Raw genomic sequence first — 19,519 nt, 5'->3', positions numbered from 1 at the left:
TTATTATCATTTTCTCGAAACCGGATGTTTGCAGGTACCACGTGCTTCTGTTAAAGAGACAGTACAGGGTTGTCCTCATGCCTTGTTTCATGCTGTTTCTGAAACAATGCATTTCAAGACGTCACTGACGTTCACAGGGAGGGGGCAGGGAGGGCAATTGTCCCCCTGGTGCCTAAATGGACAAAAACACAGCACATTTGCTATAAATAATTAAAAATAATATTTTTTTTTAACTACAATTCAACATTGTTAGGTTGGATTCTGTATCGGACATCACACTCATGCCTCTCCCTGTGACTCTTGGAACCTCGCCAGAGAACCGTTCACCGTCGAACCGACCCGTGCTGGAGCTGTTTCATGGAAATGGTGCCAAAAAGTGTTCTCTTGAGAGGTAAAATGTTAATCTCCTACATAACAGTGTTTGTCAAGCCTGGTCCTCAGGGACCACACACCTGCTTCAAATAAAGGGCTCGTTATCAGGCCACTGCCGTGGTGGACCAGGATTGAGAAACACTAATAATACTCGAATTTAAAATTATGTCTAAAATACTTTTTACCTTTTCGAAGACAACTTCCGAGACAGGAGATGCACTTTGGCATGTGAACCTAACCGAAACCTAAAATTGTGACTTAATCCTAAGGAATGCAAATTACATATACAAATAAGTGTAAAATGTTTAACTTACATGGTTTGCCCCTGTAACTGTGTGACCTAGATAATTGGTGACAGCTGTCTGCAATTAAAGAGCTGTTACACCACCTGTTTTTTTACTGAATTGCCTCACAACAGAGAGCAGACAACAAAGTGAGAGAACTCAGATTCTCTCTGCAACAATATATTATTTTTCATGCAGATTTGGGGATTAGGTGAACTTGACACTGGTGTGTGAATGTGAGATTGAATGGTTGTTAAACTACGTGTCCAGGGTGTGACCTTGCCTTTCATCCTATGTCAACTGGAGGATATAGAGGTAGAAGATGGATGGATAATCCATTCATTATGACATGAAAAAAAGCATGTGATTGTGGGCACTTTATTTTGAAAATATTTATAAAAACTGTAGTGCAGAATTTGCACATAGCATTTATTTTTTAAATTATATATACAGTAATTAGCAAAATAATTAACGTTTCTGTAATGGTTAATACAGGTAAATTATTATTTTTCTATTTCTATCTATTACTTTTTTATATTATCAATTGTTATTGGTTAAAATGTCACATACATTATAGTTATTTACTTGTATTCCTGAACAGAAAAATGTGTTTTAGTGATTGTATGTTATCTGATATCTTCTCAGAGATGGAGCCCAGAAGAAGTTGAATTCAGTTTTATTTGCCAAATAAATAACAAAACATTGTTAGTTTTAAACACTTAAGATTTCTAAAATATTTTTGTGTTTTATTACAGGTGGTCTAATAAATGTGTTATCAACGATGGGTTTTCAGACCCAGCAACATTCTGTAAGTAGAATATATACAAATACATTGTAAAACATCAACCGATCGCCTCGCTCTTTCTACTGACTTTACTTGAGCTTTTTATTTGTGATTTGCCGCTAATGCTTTTCATTGACGTCCTCTCTCTTTTGTCCATTAAAGCTGTCCTGCTGGTCATCGCCGAGCCGGACTCCATCAGTCGTCTCGCTCTCCTCTCCGTGTCTGCCTTGTCCAGAATGTACTCCTGAAATCAACACCTCTTGTTACTGGAAAATCGGGTAAATAGCCAATAATAATAATAATAATGATAATAATAATATAACAAAACTAATGTTTGAGGAAACTACCTTCACCATGTCCATCATTGTCAGTACATTCATGTTTTCCAGAGGTCCAAATGTTGGTAGATAACATTGCTCCGCAAGGTTGTTGATGGCCATAAGCAGGCTTCCCACTTCCTCAACCTATAGATAATGCACATGTCACAGTGTTTCAATCTGGATTATCTCACCTCATAATCTGGACAGCAAACCTTTCAAGGTTATTACAGTTAACAAAATAATTCTTATAATTATTCAGAGATAGTTCATTGTCCTCATACATTTTTAGAATGGCATATTTTGTTGGGTTTTTATAACACAATGCTCATTATGACCATTTTGCATCTTGTACCTGGCAAATACTCCATATAAAACTAACACTGAAAACTAAGCATTTACAAAAAAAAAAACCTAATTAAAACTCAACTGAACTATTATAACCTGGATACCTTCTCTCTGGACAGGCCTTGCACCATCAGCAGGTTCACCTCTGCCTGCTTGTTCTTCTCTTTGAGTATTTCTAACTCGCTCTGGAATTCAGAGAGTTCTTTGTTCACCATCTGCAACAGCCATGAAAACTCAGCAACAGCCATGAAAACTCAGCAGCAGCTCAACGCATTGTCAGTTGGACTCTGTTGAGTAAAATATCTGCAATATCTGACCAGCTTCTTGATGCTGTGCTCCTGCTTCATGGTGTGCAGCTGCCGCTGGTCCTCCTCCACCTGCTCCTCCAGGTGGCCCAGACGTTGCAGCAGCTCCCGGTTGGTGACGGACAGCGTTTCATGACGTTGGATAATGGGCATAACGGTAGATTCAGAGCCGTTATCGAAGTGAGCTGAAACAGGTTGTGCAGTTAGTGCCAGCATGTGATTAACTCAAATAAAGAGCAGTTAGAGTCCATTTAAAACTTACTGTGAGGGAAGTACTCCAGTGTCTTCATCAGGTAGTCCTCATAGATTTTATATTTTGCCATTCTGTCTTTTAAAGCTTGCTGTCTGTGGATTAAGATATGGTAATGCAGAAGTTAAAGTGACCTAAGGGGCCCAAGGCCTTTAGGCTTTGATTTCCATTCTCACCTAACTCGAAGTTGTTTCAGCTGTTCTGTCAGATCTTCAATCTCTCTCTGCTTCAAACTGTTCTGATCCCGCGCAGCTTCATACTTCATCATCGCTCTCTGTCGCTTCATTTCGTTTTCAGACACGAACCTCTCAAATTTCACCGCCCTTTCTTTTGTCTGGGTCAAAACGACGTTATTTCAACGTTCATTTACTCAAGTTTAGGTTACGCAGCACACGTTAAACATTTAACTCACCTGCTGGTATTTTATCTCCAGTTCAGATTTCCTCTGGGCTAAATCAGCCACGCAGCTCTTAAACTCCTGCCGTCTGAGCGCAAGAAGCTTGTCCACCTCCTCCAACTCGGCCTGTTTCTTCAAAACAAGTGTCTTTTGCAGAGTGTTCACTCCTGCCTCAAGGAGTCTGCTAGGAGTCTGTAAACACGGATAACTAGGATTAATGTTTAATTATTAACTGTTTATACTTGTTGTACAATTAAAACACTTGCATTGCATTAATCAAATTAAAAAGGTGAGCAGAGGTGGAAAGTAACAAATTACAATTATTTGCAGTTACTGTAATTGAGTAGGTTTTTGTGTACTTTTTAAAGTAATTTTTTAAATTTGTAATTTGAGGACGTAATGGTGAGGACAGACAGGTGAATGATGAGGACAGGTAAATTGACGTTAATAAAGGTCCCTGAGTGAGTGAGAAAATTAAGACATGTGTGACCTTTGACCTATTTTGATTGATACATTATGTGTTTACATATTTTATTTTGTCAGCACTTTAATTTGATGACTAATGAATGAGTGATTTGTGTCACCTTGACACAAGAAAGAACCCCTAAGTAAGTTTACTAAGTACTTTTGTTTGTACTTAAGTAAAATGTTATCAGAAATAGTGGTACTTTTACTTTGAGTAGAATAGTTCAGTTCTCTTTCCACCTCGGAAGGTGAGTCATACATGTCAGTGTTGTTGTTTCCTGTTCACGACTGTCTCTCACCTCTGTTACAACTGGTATGTGATTGACATCTTTGTCCTGTTCAGGTCTGAGGAGACAAATGATTGTCAGTAACAAACAAACAAACAAAACTGTATTTAAAAAGTGAAATATATAAAGGGATCATGTGCTCTCAGCTTATATGAAATGATCTCAAAGTAAAGTGTAGGCCTACCTTGTTGTATCCTCTGCCTGTGTCACAAAAACGTTCCGTATTCTGTTCTGCACGTTGAGTTTCAGACGCGGGTCTTTGCTCTCTAAGAAAGGAAAGGATGAGGTCGTCATGTTTTTTTTTATATATTTATATATATATAAAGTTAACGTCCTCGAATCCTGATTATTCGGGAAAAAAAACGTTCGATTTCGACTTCCACGTTCGATCCAAGGTCTTTCCCGGATGTTTCCCTGGATTTGTGTGTCGGTTGCTTGGTAACCAACAGGGGACCACGGAGAATGCGCCGGAATCGTTTCCCCCGTTGTCATGGCAACCCCTGAGGTGGCGGTTCCGCGTTGCCGAGTGAATGAGAGGCATAGAAATGAGATCGTTAAGACTGCGTATACAGAGGAGAGCACTCACTCCGTCCCGATTACTGAGAACCAAATAAACAATGAAGCATTGTTGAAATCCTACACGTGTGCAGACTTATTTTACAGCTTTATCGCTGATTCAACAATAATAATAATACAACTATAACTATTACTATATATTATACAGCTAGATGTTAATATTGTCTTCATCCATCCTTCTCTGAGAGTCGGAGATGATGAAGATAATGGTGATAATTGTGCTGCTTCTCCTCTTTCCACTCTGTAAATATGGTGTTTTGTCTGTAACCTGCTCTTTTTCTCATTTTCCCCCTATACTTAAGGGTTTTATTTGTTTTATGTGTGAGTTTTTCCTCTCTCAGTGTGAGACTGTACAGACTGTAAAGCCCTTTGAGGCAAATTATGTTTGTGATGTATGGCTATATCATTAATATTGATTTGACCAGCGAGGTATATTCCTGTACTTTAATTTAATTTATTCAAAAACTTTACTTCATAAAAGTGGAGTATAAAACGGTAACATGCAGGTTTATCATTGCTGTGACTCAACTCAAAAAACGGCACCTCATAGGCCTCTATCCTAGACATTTAAGGTTGATTTTAAATAAAGAATAAGATGGCAGGTTGACAACTTTAATGTGATCTCATGTGTGTTTCAGGTTTGCATATAGTGTTTGGCCTGTTGAACAATGGTTGGTTTCCCAACTAGTGGTGATGTCCCAAATTGATGAGATGTGACGTAAGTACTGAGAAAAGTTCCTTTTTATTGAAAACAGTTTTCTGATGCATTCATTCTGTCTGCACACTGATGTCAAACTAGGTCAGCCACACTTTAACTTTTAATGAGGTGGGTTTAAAAGTATTTAGTTAACAACCACTTTTCTTAACATACAGTTTTACATCTATACAGGAAACTGTAGGTTTATCTATTATTTTCTCTTGTTCTTTCAAGATTATTAATGTTAAATTAATCCTGACTCACTGACTCACTGATGTTATAATTACAAGTAAAATTGTCTGCTGTTAAAAAATAAAAGGCTTCAGCAACCTGACAAGTGCTCGCTGGAGTCAAAGTATGAGTCATCTTTCATGACATAGTCAAATAACCATGTCTTGAGTAAAAAAAAAACACTCTTGACAAATTTGGAGACAGCCTCGGGTTGCAGCCTAATCTTCCTCCACCTGTAAATAGAAATGCAGAAGGACAGGTCCAGTTCAAATGCAGGAAGATGTTTTTTGTTTTTTTTTCCACAAACACTTTTGAAGAAGTGATTGTGAAACTGAAGTCAGCTGTCACTGTTGTGGTTATCTTAAAAGCACACGTTTGCACTTCATCATGACAGAGTCGGCGCTGACACACAGAGGAACATCAGACCCTGCTGAGCTCATACACTTCTGGACCACTAACGTTGTCACGAGGTGAGTTTAAAGCTGTACTAAGTAACTTTTCAATATGAACGTGCCTTACATTCAAACATTGTCAAATGACACGACTCTCAGTCAGTGTGTTTACGTGGATGTTAAAAGTCAGAATTTAGTCAGACTAAGACATTATTTCCGTTTTCTTAATGTCATGTAAACACGTTAGTCCGACTAAAATCAAGCTACTCTTAGTCTGACTAACATACCTGGATAATCATTTAGTTGGACTGGAGTCAGACTTGGCGTTCTGCACATGCATTAAAATATCCTCCCCTGTTGCTCAAAAAGGAAAACATGGCGTCGGCAAGAGCGAAAGCTACACGTCAAAGACCCACTTTTGGACTGACGAATATTGTTTGTTTTTCTGTGACGTAAAAGTCAACAGGAAACTGATTCAACAGGCACTAGCTTATAGAAGGATGCAACGCTACCTACGGAGGCGGAGTCAGACGTACAAGGCCAGTCAATCGAATTTCTCCTCATGTTTACTCAGGCTCGCCAAGTTGTCCGATTGCCTGTCTTAGTCTGACTATGGCTGTAGCTTGATTAAACTGTGCATGTAAATCAGAACAGCTACAATAGTTACGTGAGACGGCAGTGAACTTTAGGATATGTCATACTAATTATAGTATGACGAATAAGCTGGAACTCCCGTTGCCAACTTTCTGCTGCTTTAATCTCTGCAACACATAACCTCACTTCAGTGTTTCCTCTGGAGCAGCAACGTCAAGTAGAACCAAACAGAGTTGAACATGCCCTTAAAAGGCTTCTATCCCCCGTAGCCTTAGCTGCTGCTCTCTGGTGTCTGCTGGTGCACATTTGAGCTCTTTCAGATTGACTTGATTTTTAATTCGTGCTGTATGTGTGTATTATACAGCAGATACGTTATCTTCTCATGTTCTCTGTATATCTGGGGCTGTACAAATCACATCTGACCCTGTTTCTTAGTCCCTGCTAGTGTTGTTCCAACTTTGGCTACACGTTTGATGACTGGACAATCAGCCTAATCCCTGCACTGTGAACGCGGATCACTATTGGATGCGGGGTCCTCGGAGTGGACAGCAAATCGTCTTCCTGTGATGCTCGCTCTCAGCAGACCCAGGTCTCTTTACCAGAGACTCAACAGTGATATGAAAGACAGACTCTGCTCGTTGAGTCTCCACACTCCGGCCACGGCAGAGAACTTCCTCAGGTGAGATGAAACCGTCTTTTTTATTACATTACATGACATTATGCACATGCCCATAGAAATACAGATGTGTGTAATATGTAAATACATTGATGTGATGCTCATATTTCATACAATTCTTTGAGTATAATTTATTCTTAAATTGTTAATTGAGCATCAACAGAACCTGAAAAGACAAAACATTTTGAGTTGTGAATGTGCTGAATGTCATACAATTTTATGTTGTATATTTTTCCTTCAATTAAATAATTTATTTGTAAAACGTAAAAAAATATCACAGCCCTGACACTCAAGCAATCACTGCTTGGTGTCATTGAGTCGAAACTACTGCTATTATTTCTATTTTTATCTTCAGTAAACAGTAAGTTCCTTGTTGGTGAATGATCGGTCAATCACAGGCTCACTGTGAATGTGACATTACACGGCAGCTTTAAGCCCATAGTTTTGTAAAATGTCAGACAAATGAAGCTTGTGGGCTTAATTAAGTGTGTCACTGTGCCCATGTGACTTTGCAGACACTAGATAATATCTGGTTATTCGCCCTAAAGAGACAGTTATATTCTATTCTGCAGCCATTTGGCGCAAACAATGCAAGATTATGAAAATATCAATTCACTACTGCCCTAAAAAGCATTCATTTTGAAGACCTGAAAGAAAGTAAAACTCATTTATTTTCTGTTGGTCTTGGGCTTTATTTATATATTACTGTATTATTGTTTTGGGTTGTGAGAATATGTGTTGCTGTGAGAACTTGAGCTGTGTTCTGGCTTTCAAAACGTAAAGTGTTTTGTACATTGACATAGAGTGTTTAATTTTAATTAATTAATTACCATGGCTGCAGCCTGTTTTGCTGGTGAAGTGTAATAGACTGTAGCATCTCTGTGGATCGTCTAAAGCAGGGTTTCTCACTCCTGGTCCTGAGGAGCCTCTGTCCTGCATGTTAGATGTTTCCCTGCTCAAACACACCTGATTCAAATGGTCAGCTCGTCAGTGAGCTCTGCTGGAGCCTGATAACGAGCCATTTACTTGAATCAGGTGTGTTGGAGCAGGAAAACTCCTAAAACCCTACTATTCCTAGCTTGCACTCTACTGGCTGAATTTGACTGTATGTTTATATATACAAGTTTACAAGTTATACAAGTTGTTGTGCTTTTGGCTACAGTGAGCAATGGCGTCCGAGAGCGAAATATATTTTTGTTGAAACAGTGGCCGTTTCTCACTTTTCTGTGTCACGGAACGCAGTTTTAAGATAATTTGAGGCGAGAAGTTGGTCATTTAGAGTCTAAACATGTGCTGTGTGTGTTAAGATATGACGTATTTATAGTTTGGCAGCGACGTTGTCGGCGGTGATCAACTCCGACTCTGTGGACGCTCGGTGCGCACTGTGAGCCGGCAAAGAGCAGCTTAGCTCGGCCCGAGGACCAATCGCAGCTCTTGCCGTCTCCGTTGTCCCTTGACGGAGTGACGGAGACTTATTAAACATCTATTAAATATTTGGTGCATCCCAAAACGACGCAGAGGCTCTCCGAAAAGGCTCTGCGTAACCTACGTAAAGCACTTTACGCAGGAGTATAAACTGGGCTTAAGTGGCCCCTGATCATTAGGGGCCCCCAGTAGTGTGTGGAGAGAACAAAAAACAAACCAATATTTTAACAGATTTGTCAGAACCATGTCTCATTTTTATTTGTGAGATTTTACCCCAACCACCAGAGCAGGGGTGTCGGCATCATCAGCATAATGGTTACTCTCAAAGTGCCAGATGTAACTGTCATAGAGAATAAATGTAACTAAATGTAACCAAATATAATGTAAAATGAAGGTAGCTACTGTGTAACATATTGCTAAATAACTTTCTGTATTTATTACTTATTCAATTTCACTTGTCGCATGATGCATATACCATGATACACTGTGATCTAGTGGCGGTGCCATCAATTTGCGGGCAATCACCATGCATTGTGGGAAATGTAGTTTATGGTCAACGCACGCCTTAACGCAGCATAGACCTATTTTAATACTGATTTTTTTAAGACTAATTCATCACTCGCGGGCCACATAAAATGACGTGGCGGTCTACATCTGGCCCCCAGGCCTTGAGTTTGACACTTGTGCACTAGGGGTTTGATTTTCCTGGGGTCATGCTGGGTTATTTGAGTCACATGTCATTATACTCAGGTGGTGCTGATTGAAAGAGGCAAACGGTGTTCTACTGTCTTTACGTTTACTTTTATTGGAAATGGTACAAAATGATCCCAAAATGGCAAATTGCTTTTGGTGTGAACACAGCGTGAGTTGTAAGGGTTAGGGTTAGGCAACAGTTTGTGCTTTTTTGAGGCTTAGGTCTTAATGGGTTAGTGTTACATTTGTATCAATAATAGTGAAGGCTACTCTGAGGTAGTTTAGTGCCACAGTTCCAGTCTTTGTTTATTGTTTTTCTGTGACAGTAAACACATTATTATGACACAACCGCTCTTTCGAGGGTTTTAATAACCAGCCAATGAAGTGAAGGCTTTTCATGCGGCAGGCAGTCATATCTGCACCATTGTCTCGCGCCTTCCACGCGCTTATCTCTGCGTGTCCGACTCTCATGACATATATGGATAAAGCCGTCACTCTGTCGCTTCACAACACAGTCCTAAAATAATCTGAGAGCACAGCTGAGCTCCAACCACCAACACCAGCGCCGTCACTGCCGCCACTGCGTGGACAGAAACACCGCCGTGATATATCTGCCCACCACCGGCAATAATGACCAAATTCTGCTATTCCGAGTACTTAAATCAATTCCGTAACGCTGGAGGTAAATGTGATGAGGTTCTGCCGCGACAGAGAGCACAGACACGGAGAGGAGACGTAACGTCAGAGCCACAGTGAGTGTCTTTGTTGTGTGTGTGTGCGTGTGTGTGTGTGTGTGTGTGTGTGTGTGTGTGTCACCTACATAAATGCTGCTGCTAATGTCTGTCTTCAATTACTGCACTTAATATCATTTTTATGTGTCTGCCTGTAATAAAAAGGGAGGATGACCCGGTGGTCTGTGCCATCAGGAGAGGAGACGAGGAGGCTGTAAATGACCTGGCCCAGTCTGCTCCTCACAGTCTGCTGAGGGAGAACAAACATGGATGGATACCTTTGCATGATGCTGCCTACTGTGGCCTGGCTGTCTGCATGAGCACTCTGCTGAGAGGTATGACTGAGAGCCTCTATCACCGCAAAAACAGAAGCATGACTGGAGGCTGTATTCATGCAAGTCAAGACCTATGGACGACGAGACCTGACATATCAATAAATAAATAAATACAGGAAAATACATGCATAAATAAATACAGTAACACAGAAATGTAGAAATATTATTTATTCCTGTATGTATTTATTTATTTATTGATATGTCAGGTCTCCTCCTCCATACAAGACAGACAGTGTGTCATCATTTGATTGTTTACAACTGTGCTGGGGTCAATTAATCAGAATTTTATCAAAATCACAATACAGCCTCCTGTGATTTTTGTTAAAGCTAAGATGTGTGTCAATATATTAGATTAATTGTTGTCTTATACATTACACATTTTATTGTACAGACCTTTTTGTTTCTCACAGCTCTGCACAAATGTCACACAGGCATCATTTTTTTAATGTCTTTTTCCAAAATAAAATGAGAATAATGTGGTAATAATTGCCTCTGATATCGCAATTCCTGTCAAAAATAATCACAATTAGGTATTTATTACGACATGTATTCACAGGGAAAGCACAGGTGATCAAATTAACAATGGCTCGTTCCACTGGCAGTGTGCACCCTCAAGCTGAAGAAGCTATTATGTTTACACCTGTGATTATTGCCCTGTGCAAAGGTCAAAATAAGAAAATGTATGTAATTACAGAGTTACACATTCTTAAAATGCTCAGATACATTGGTTTGTGTGTGTTTTTGCTCCAGTCCATCCAGGCTCAGTCGACAAACGTACATTGCAGGAGCAGACAGCCTTGCTGCTCGCTGTGTCTTGTGAACATTTGTCATGTGTGCGGTGCCTTCTGGAGGCTGGTGCCGACCCTGACATCAGCAACAAGAACAAAGAAACCCCTTTGTACAAAGGTACAGCTGTGAAACCAATTGAGCAACTAGAAACGACAGTGTATCGGCAGTTATTTTGGGGAAACAATAACCCGGTGTGTGTCTCTGTAGCCTGTGAGATGGAGAACATGGACATGGTGAGTGTCCTCCTTTCATACGGTGCCACTGTGAACCAGCGATGTGGACAAGGCTGGACAGCTCTCCACGAGGCTGTGTTGAAGAACAACACAGAGATCTGTGAGATACTTATAAGAGCTGGGGCTGCGATCAATCCGCCAAACACCTTCAGCATCACACCACTCACTGTAGCAGCTCAGCACGGACACACGAGGGCACTGTGTTACCTGATCGGAAAAGGTACTTTTTCCCCACTTTTCCTGTCTTTCTGATGCCATGTTAAGGCTGTAAACTAAACAGACTGTTTCTCTGCAGGTGCGGATGTGAACATGCAGACGTGTGACGGTATCACAGCCTTGCACGAGGCCAGTAAAAATGGCCACAAGGAAATCGTAGCAGCCCTGTTGACTAAAAACGCAGACGCCAACAAACCCACCAACGCAGGACTGCTGCCTCTGCACGTCGCTGCCCAGCACGGACACCATGAGTAAGCTGAATTATCTACAAGAAAACATTGTCAGGACACAAAATTGACCCTAATAGATCACCATTGTGAGAGCAATATTTAAACACAGCATATGTAAAGATCTGGGCCAGTTTCTATCAAAATGACCCGATAAACTCTTGCTTTTGGCCAGAAATGTCTATTATTTAATTGAGTGAGAAACCTCCCACTGTAACTCAGTGGTACAAAGACATTTTTTGAGTTTTTCCCTATATGGAAAGAGCTAAATTAAAATTAATTAATTAATTAATTAAACTAAGTGCTAAATTAAAAGGAAATGGCAACACTTTTATGGACATATGGTGGCCTCTAATGGATTACCTGCCTGAGGATCTAAGTCAGGGGTTCTCAAAGTTTTGATACCTGAGGGCCAATTTAGGAACCCAACTGAGGGCCGCCAAAGGAAAAAAAAAGGAAAAAAACAGAATGAAATCCAATTTGTAATAATTGTAATGACCAGATTGCAGTTCTACAGTTTACACTTATTGGTCTGTATCCAGTAATGCCCAATAAACATTTAACAAGCTTAGTAGCTCCTGGATTAAAACTATCAACTGTAATTCATTGCGGGCCGCCAGAAATGTTTCTGGGGGCCACCATTGGCTCGTGGGCCGCACTTTGAGAACCAATAATCTAAGTGAAATAATCCAGAGGGGAAATACTGGTTTAAAAGGTGTCATATTTCAACATATACTTGTTTTATTCTTTTCTACTCTACATTTTGCTTATTTACTTTCTCCCGTAGCTCAGACCACTAATGATTATTATGCGTCTATGCATTGTTGATATGTACATTCAGAAAATCAAATCAAATCTATTTATAAAAGAAAAGAAAACATTGTACATTAACATTCTAAACTCTGTGTTGCAGGATTGTGTCCCTGCTCGTCTCGGTGACGAGTCGAGCCAGGCTGCGACACTGTTGGCTCAGCCCCCTGCACCTGGCAGCAGAGCACAACAGACACACTGTGGCAGCTGTGCTTCTGAAGACAGGTGCGGACGTAAACGCCACACTGGCCCCCCGTCACTCCGCCCAGTACGCTGACCGACGCGCAACAGCCCTTTACTTTGCTGTCGCCAGTGGCAGCACCAGGACAGCAGAGGTGCTGCTGGACGCCGGCGCCAGTGTCAGCCTGGACCCAGTGAGTCCTCTGCTGATGGCTGTACGACACGGCTGCGTCTCTACTGTGTCTTTACTGCTGCAAAGAGGGGCTGACGTCAACGCCACAGTCCCATCTGTTAGTACTACATTCCCTGCTGTTATTGCACTTTGCACAAACAATCTGTCTTTACTCAAATGTCTTCTGGACCACGGCTGTGATGCCTCCTCATGTTTTACCTGCATACATGGCAACGCCCCTCACCCAGCGTCTGGAGAACTAAACATGCTTTCTTTAAACTGCTGTGAGACGACAGAAAAACCAAGACAGGTAAACACACGTTCACAATAGCTAGAATTGTGTGTGCTCTTAGTAAGTAATCAAAAGTTTTCTCTCTCCTCAGTTCTGTGAGTGGATCTCATCACCAGTTGTGTGTAAAAAGGCAGGGCCGATCATCGACCTGCTGCTGGAGCACGTCTCTCATGTCCAGCTGTGCAGCAGGATCACTGAGCTGCTGGACAGCCGAGAAGAATGGCACGCCACTAAGAGGAAGTCGTGTGAGTAATCGGACGCGATCTGCATTATGCAAACACGTCTCTGACACTTCCTCACACCTGCAGACAGAAGTGTTGCAATGACAATATTTATCTTCTCTTTTTGTTTATAGCGTTGCCTCGTCCACTGCTGCACCTCTGTAGATTAGGGATTAGGACCCAAATGGGGAGAGACGGACTGAAGCGTCTCACAAGTCTACCTCTGCCAGACAGAATGATTCGATACCTGAGCCTGGCTGACTGACATTAAGGTGAACGTCATCACAGATGTGGCTAAATTTATCTTTTTGTGATTTATTTTTTGAATCTTTTCATGGTCCCCTCAAAGCATTCTCTATGTATAAAATATTTATTTCTTACGTACGGTGTCAATAAATGTCTTTATTCTTTTCTCTTTCCTAAGAGACCTTCAGTGAAAGGTAAAAAAAAAAATATCTTAATGCCCAAGGGATTTGTTGAGGGAGTTGAATCATTTATTTAAAAATAAAAATGTGCCCATCAAACATTACTTTGACAAACAAAACAATTTATGTCCAACATTATCTATTCTCAGAGTTGAAAGAGGAAACTAAAACAGGATGCTCTCATTCATTTGCATGGCTTCTTCCTACCTTAAAAAGAACAGTCGATGCCTGTCGAAACCTAAAAGTAGAAACATTTAAACTTCCTGTCAGTGAGCAGATACTTACACTGACATCAGTCTGAAAAGTTAAAGTGATTAAGTTCTTCGGCAAGTGCAATTTAGTCCTGTGTACTTAAGCAATAAAACATAAATGAAGCATTCCAATAAGTGCTTGAGGAAGTGTTGAGATGCTGAGAGAGGAAGAGGATGTTGTCATATTTACATGCGTCTACTGTGTTCACGGGCTAAATGAATCCAAACACACTGAAGATGGGTGACTGCACGCTGGGTTTGGTGGGTATGGGTTTGACCACAACGTGTGTGTGGATTTTCTGCCCATAAGGAAGCTCCGCTCCTTCTGTCTCAGTCCCTGATGATGCCTTGCTCCACAGTCCCAGTGGCGGATGTGGGACAACAATGTGACTGTGGAGGACCTGGTGTCCGTGGTACTGGAAAGGACAGCAGCCGCACACGTTCACACAGTGGTGAGAGGTCAGATCCAGTTTAAACGTGTCCTTGTCCGCAGAGTTGCGCCGGCTGGACGCAGACAGTGCGGCCTTTGCGTCGTCACCACTGCTCCTTTTCCTCTTTTCACTCTCGCCTCCCTCAGATGCTCCTGCAGGAGCCTTTTTCACTCCTAAATGTGAGCGCTCCCTCTTAGACGGGGTCAACTTGGGTTCCTCCCAGAATGAGGCTGGGAGCTGGCGTTTCCTCATCGGCACCTGGTCCACTGAGCTCTCCACGTTCTCCACATCTTGCGCGTCCGACACGGCCTTTCCTGCGACCTTTCCGCTTTGGTGTGCAGCCCCCGCGGGTCTTCCGCATCCATACTCCGCAGGCCTGTGGTGCGCGTGGCATCTCGGCACCCTGGAGTATCTCTGAGAGAAGCGTTTCAGTTGTTTCTGCAGGTATTTCCTGTGATCCACGGAACGCCTGCACGGAGCTGACTTGTCCAGCGCCGCCTTGATGTCACTGGACGCCAGATTGACGAAATTCAGCAGCGTTTTGACCTCACAGTCTGCATTTGCCATTTTGGCAAGAAAATCAGTCCATTTTAGAGTTTAGAGTTCGGCGTTAAATCATCTGAAGGGGAAATCAAGACAAAAACAACGAGTTAGACTGTGCGTAATTACGCGCGGTAGGAGTTGCGCGTTCAAGTCTAAACTGAAATGGATTCATGGAAATGAAGTAAGAACCATTTACTCACCACTTTGACGCAGCAGTGCGAGCACAGACTTCTCTCCAGGCTGCAGTTGGCGCACTCCAACAAGTTGAATGAATATAAACTCCTTGTAGTTATGGTGCTTTCCTTGAACCAATCAGCGACCCCCAGGCTCCTCACAATGCACCCCAATCAGCCTAAAAGCGCCCCGGTATCGAATTCTTCACCATTGCAAATTGTTGTCATGGAGATGTGTTAAAAGCCGCTGAGTGGATGCGATATTTCTCCTGCACGGTGATTTCTGTGGCGTGGCCAAATATTCATTTAATCCTGAGTGGGAATGGATAAAAAATGCGGGAATATGCTGCATGCTGGCTGGTGTTACTCTGGCAATGTTAAAGTTTCTTCTCTCTCTTTTTTTTTTTTTTTTTACATATATACTCATCATTCCCTCCCCAAGAGTGATGTCAGCTGTAGGACTCGGTCGGTGAGGGGGGGATCTAAAGACTGCATAACCATGGAAAGGGGGCTTGAACGCTCAAGAATCTTGTCTTTCTGTTTGCCCCCTCAATCGAGCGACACAAAGGCTGAATTACTCATTCAAACCTCGCGGGACAAAGGGAAAGGAGCTGGATAGCACTCCTGCATTTGTAGTCAAACATTTAGAGACTTAAATCGAGTCGTCATGAAGGAGAAAGAGTCGGACAAAGCCCATAGAATTGCCATCAGCAAACATTTTCCTGTGTCATATTATGGGGTCTCCATGGCTCCCTCTGGCCCGCGGACAATGGCACAAGTTTGCACACTCGAATACTGTCACCCTGCCAACGGCAACAAGGGCCCAAAACAGGACAATCCCCAGAGAAAGCACGGGCTCCGCGGGGAAGGTTGCAATAGAGGAGGAAAAAGGGGGGGGGGGGTTGTGAAATGCTAATTGAGCTTCATCCCCTTATTGAAGTGGGAAGAGAGTTCTACCTATCCCTGTCCCATTGAAGCAGCAGCATCACTGAAATGAGGCATGAGGAAGCTGGAAAATATCACCTCATGCCTGCTGCCATCAAAACACAACATGCACAATGAATCACTCCTCTGCCAGGACACTCAATTTATGTGTATGTATATATATATATCATGAGTCTGCATGAAGGCTGCAGTTCCATTTGTTCAGAGTGAAGGGCAGACTTCATGATTGATTGCCTCATTCACTCACTTTGGGGTTGTCTGAGGAGAGTCCTGCCAGTCTATATGTGCCCCGGCTGCTCTATCTTTTAAGGCCGTGCATCACTCTTGTTCTGGAGAGGCAAAGGGACCCCATTGTCCTCCCCTCTTCTCCTTTCCCTTCACCTCTCTGTTCAAATGAAAAGGCCAATTAACAATGGGGCTCTCCCTCCCCTGGCCTGTCACCCCCCCCCCCCCCCCCCCCACTCCCCGAGCTTTTTGAAGTGAGGCAGAATGAGAACGGGGAGAAAAGGAGACGCATAAAGGCATCCATAAATCCCACACTGTGTTGCTGTTCTTGTATCAGAACAGGTGGATGACATGGTTGTCAGTCATTTTCCCCACTCATTTCAAAAATATACCTGCACTTTAATCCTGTTCAAAAACCAAAACCATGCACAAACACAGCTTCAGCTACAGAGTGTTGAGTGTTATAAAGTGATTTTGCACTGCACTGAACCTGAATCATTCCCTACTTTGTTTACACACTGTAGCATAAATCTATTAACAAGCTCCTCTGGAGCTCTGTGTAGTGTAAATCTGAAATCTGACTCTGTCTGTTCTGCCTCCTTTGCAGGAAGAAATGATACTTCCATTAGCGGGAACTTTCTGTAGTAAGAATAGGCCTCCTTTTTTGTTTCTCTCTCTTGTCCCCGTATCACATCTTTGTTCAGAAATAGCAACAACAAGATAAGATAATACTGAATTAATGCCCAGGAGGGGCATCCAGTGTTACAGCACCTCACGAAGCAGACCAGACAGAGATAGAAGAGAGATAAAGGAGAGCAGGAGCTGAACCATACATCAAAATTAGATAAATATAGGCTGGTACAGATCCATAGCAGTTATCTACAAGCAGAAATAGCAGAGCATCAGCATTTATACTTCATTTAAAACACGTACTAGTATTTATTTCACTGTACATTAGAAACATACAAATACATACTAAAAAGCAGTGATTTGAGATTACATTTCTAAGGACAGAAAAGACATAAATAAGTAGATTATTACTGGTTGCATGAAAATGGCCAGATTAAAACATTTTATCTACATAACAAATGAAACTATAGTTATTGGAAGATGTATGCCCGTAATAATGAATATGCGAGCACACTCGTACATTACAATTAGCTGCAATAATCATTCATCGTCTGTGCATTTTATTAACATTGTCATAAAGATGTTAATTCATTGGCATTTAATGGACTAACGTCATCATCCATAACTGCTAATTCATCGCCGCGTGACACTGCAGAATGAGTAAGACACTTTACCTGCGTCAATCATCTTCACTGCAAACAGAAAGGACCATATTGTGTAAAGCATTTTGCAAACATGTCAGCCCTTACTAGTGCAACATTATTGTTTTATTTAAAATTTAAAAATTGGCATATTTAATGGAGTGATTCATTTGAATGTTGGTCTATTTGGTTGGTTTGTTTGCATCTGCATGTATGTGCATCTGTTTGTATTATAATACAGTGTATGAGGGAAAACATATGGTTGATAAAACGTTATTTAAACATTCCATTTTTAGAATTGTTAAAGACAATGTGTACATGAAGACAGGATAGAAAGAAGGATACAGATGATTTGTTGTTTTTTTCTTCTATTATCTTGAATTTAAGATTGAATTGTTACAAACAAACATGTACAGTTTAAAAATCAGTTAAATAAGTGTCCATTTGCTCCAATAATCTAAATGTCATGTGCTGCCTTTTCCACTAGATGGCAATCTACCTCCACTGTGATATGGGGAAAAAAAACAGCTGGCCTGTTACAATAAAGGAGAAATCCAAATAAAGATAACTGCAGCTATAGGTTAAATTTTCTCTGAACATTTATATTCTTCATTTGATTGAGTGTGTGTTGTTGTTGTTTTTTTAATCCCTATTTATTTTATTGTAAGTATTATAATATGTTGGCCGTGTTAGTTTGTGTTGATTAGTCTTGGCAGTAATAGTAACAGAGTAATTTTATTAAGAGCCTCTCTTATCTGAGTTTAAAAGGGTCGTGATGTATGTTGCGGCAGATTGCCGGTCGTTGGAATGAGTTGAGGCAGCAGGAAGTAACCTGGAGGATGTAGTGCTTTTCCTCTTGTCAGATAATCGATACTGGGACAGACTGTAGGAGAGGATGGATGAGCTGAACTGATGGGCACGCCATATGCCAAAACCCAGGCTTGTTGTACTTCGAAAACTCGTTTAAAAAAAAAAAACAAAAAAAAATCTCTGCATTTTATGAGCAAATGCAGTTGAACAGCAGCTGTGGATTTTCCACTCTAAAAGTCACCCACAGCTCTTGTGCATGAGCTCACCCCCATTACTGCCTGTGAAGAGCTTTTTGATGGGCAAGAGATGTGATAAACGCTCAGCCGCAACAAAAGGGCTGTGGGGCTACATTTGGAATCCATTGATCTTAATCCAAAGTTGTTTGAATAGTTGGCTTAGACGCCTATTTGTGTTATTTGGAATAAACGTGCTGTAACACAATTGGCTGTCGCTTCTCCTGTGTAATCCAAAAGTCAAGTGTGTACAACGAATCTGGATTTAGGAGCCACGTATAAGCAAGAAAGGCTTGTGTAAAAATGGCAGTTACTATGTTCTGAGCCTGAAGACAATGTGTGGACAACATGTCCTGTTTCATCCAGTCAACAATCCAGAACGTGATGATACTCAGTTGAACACAGTGGAAAGCAAAGCAAATCTGAGAATTGCATTGAATTGAATTGAATTTCAGCTCCAATCAACTAAGTTTCAGCATTGAGGCCACATAAGTGTTCTCAGGTGCACTGCTGCTCGTCCAAATTTGTCTCGGCGTTCATCATCAGTGACGGTTTATCTCAGAATGTCACATGGCTGTGAGCTGTGCGGTCATTTCATAACCAACAACATTATTATGCAACAACTGCTCTTTAAAAAAAACAAAAGAAACAGCAACTATATAGCAGTAGTGTGACCCACTGTCACTGCTCAAGTGTGTGCTATTATACAGGTATATAAAAGTTCAAGTTTAACAACAAATGGCTTACAAATGGCTTTGTTATCGAGCATTAGCAGTAAATGCCAGGTCACATCAAGACCGAAGCCTGTAGTTTGGGTCACTGGACTTGAAGAGTGATCTGAATCCACTGTAGCAGACACACAGAGAGTCAGACATTGGTGTGTGGCTGTGTTTTCAGTCGGTAGGCATCTCTC

General features: G+C 41.4%; 3 protein-coding genes across 3 annotated transcripts; 1 reads left to right on the top strand and 2 right to left on the bottom strand.

The window, feature by feature from the left end:
• Window positions 1-1,498: 1,498 nt before the first annotated feature.
• Window positions 1,499-4,103, bottom strand: ccdc197 (coiled-coil domain containing 197; the record flags this gene model as incomplete). Its single annotated transcript, XM_083909920.1, has 9 exons — window positions 1,499-1,684; window positions 1,788-1,904; window positions 2,210-2,320; window positions 2,423-2,595; window positions 2,673-2,755; window positions 2,837-2,994; window positions 3,073-3,249; window positions 3,822-3,867; window positions 3,994-4,103. The coding sequence occupies 9 exons, from the start codon at window positions 4,101-4,103 to the stop codon at window positions 1,499-1,501; spliced, it is 1,161 nt and encodes a 386-aa protein (XP_083766046.1).
• A 2,762-nt stretch (window positions 4,104-6,865) lies between these two features.
• LOC310944205 (ankyrin repeat and SOCS box protein 2-like) lies at window positions 6,866-13,564 on the top strand (the record flags this gene model as incomplete). The annotated part of the gene is made up of 8 exons (XM_083909913.1): window positions 6,866-6,978; window positions 9,990-10,159; window positions 10,910-11,065; window positions 11,156-11,401; window positions 11,477-11,648; window positions 12,538-13,096; window positions 13,170-13,323; window positions 13,434-13,564. 8 exons carry the CDS (start codon window positions 6,866-6,868, stop codon window positions 13,562-13,564), a joined length of 1,701 nt encoding a protein of 566 aa, XP_083766039.1.
• A 623-nt stretch (window positions 13,565-14,187) lies between these two features.
• LOC310944213 (protein FAM181A-like) lies at window positions 14,188-14,973 on the bottom strand (the record flags this gene model as incomplete). Its single annotated transcript, XM_083909922.1, has 1 exon — window positions 14,188-14,973. The coding sequence occupies one exon, from the start codon at window positions 14,971-14,973 to the stop codon at window positions 14,188-14,190; it is 786 nt and encodes a 261-aa protein (XP_083766048.1).
• Between the last annotated feature and the right edge of the window lie 4,546 nt (window positions 14,974-19,519).

This window comes from Microchirus variegatus (genome assembly GCF_963457635.1).
Source record: "Microchirus variegatus genome assembly, chromosome: 2".
NCBI lineage: Eukaryota > Metazoa > Chordata > Actinopteri > Pleuronectiformes > Soleidae > Microchirus > Microchirus variegatus.
Note: the sequence above shows the minus strand (reverse complement) of the source record. Positions and strands in the feature narration are given on the sequence as shown.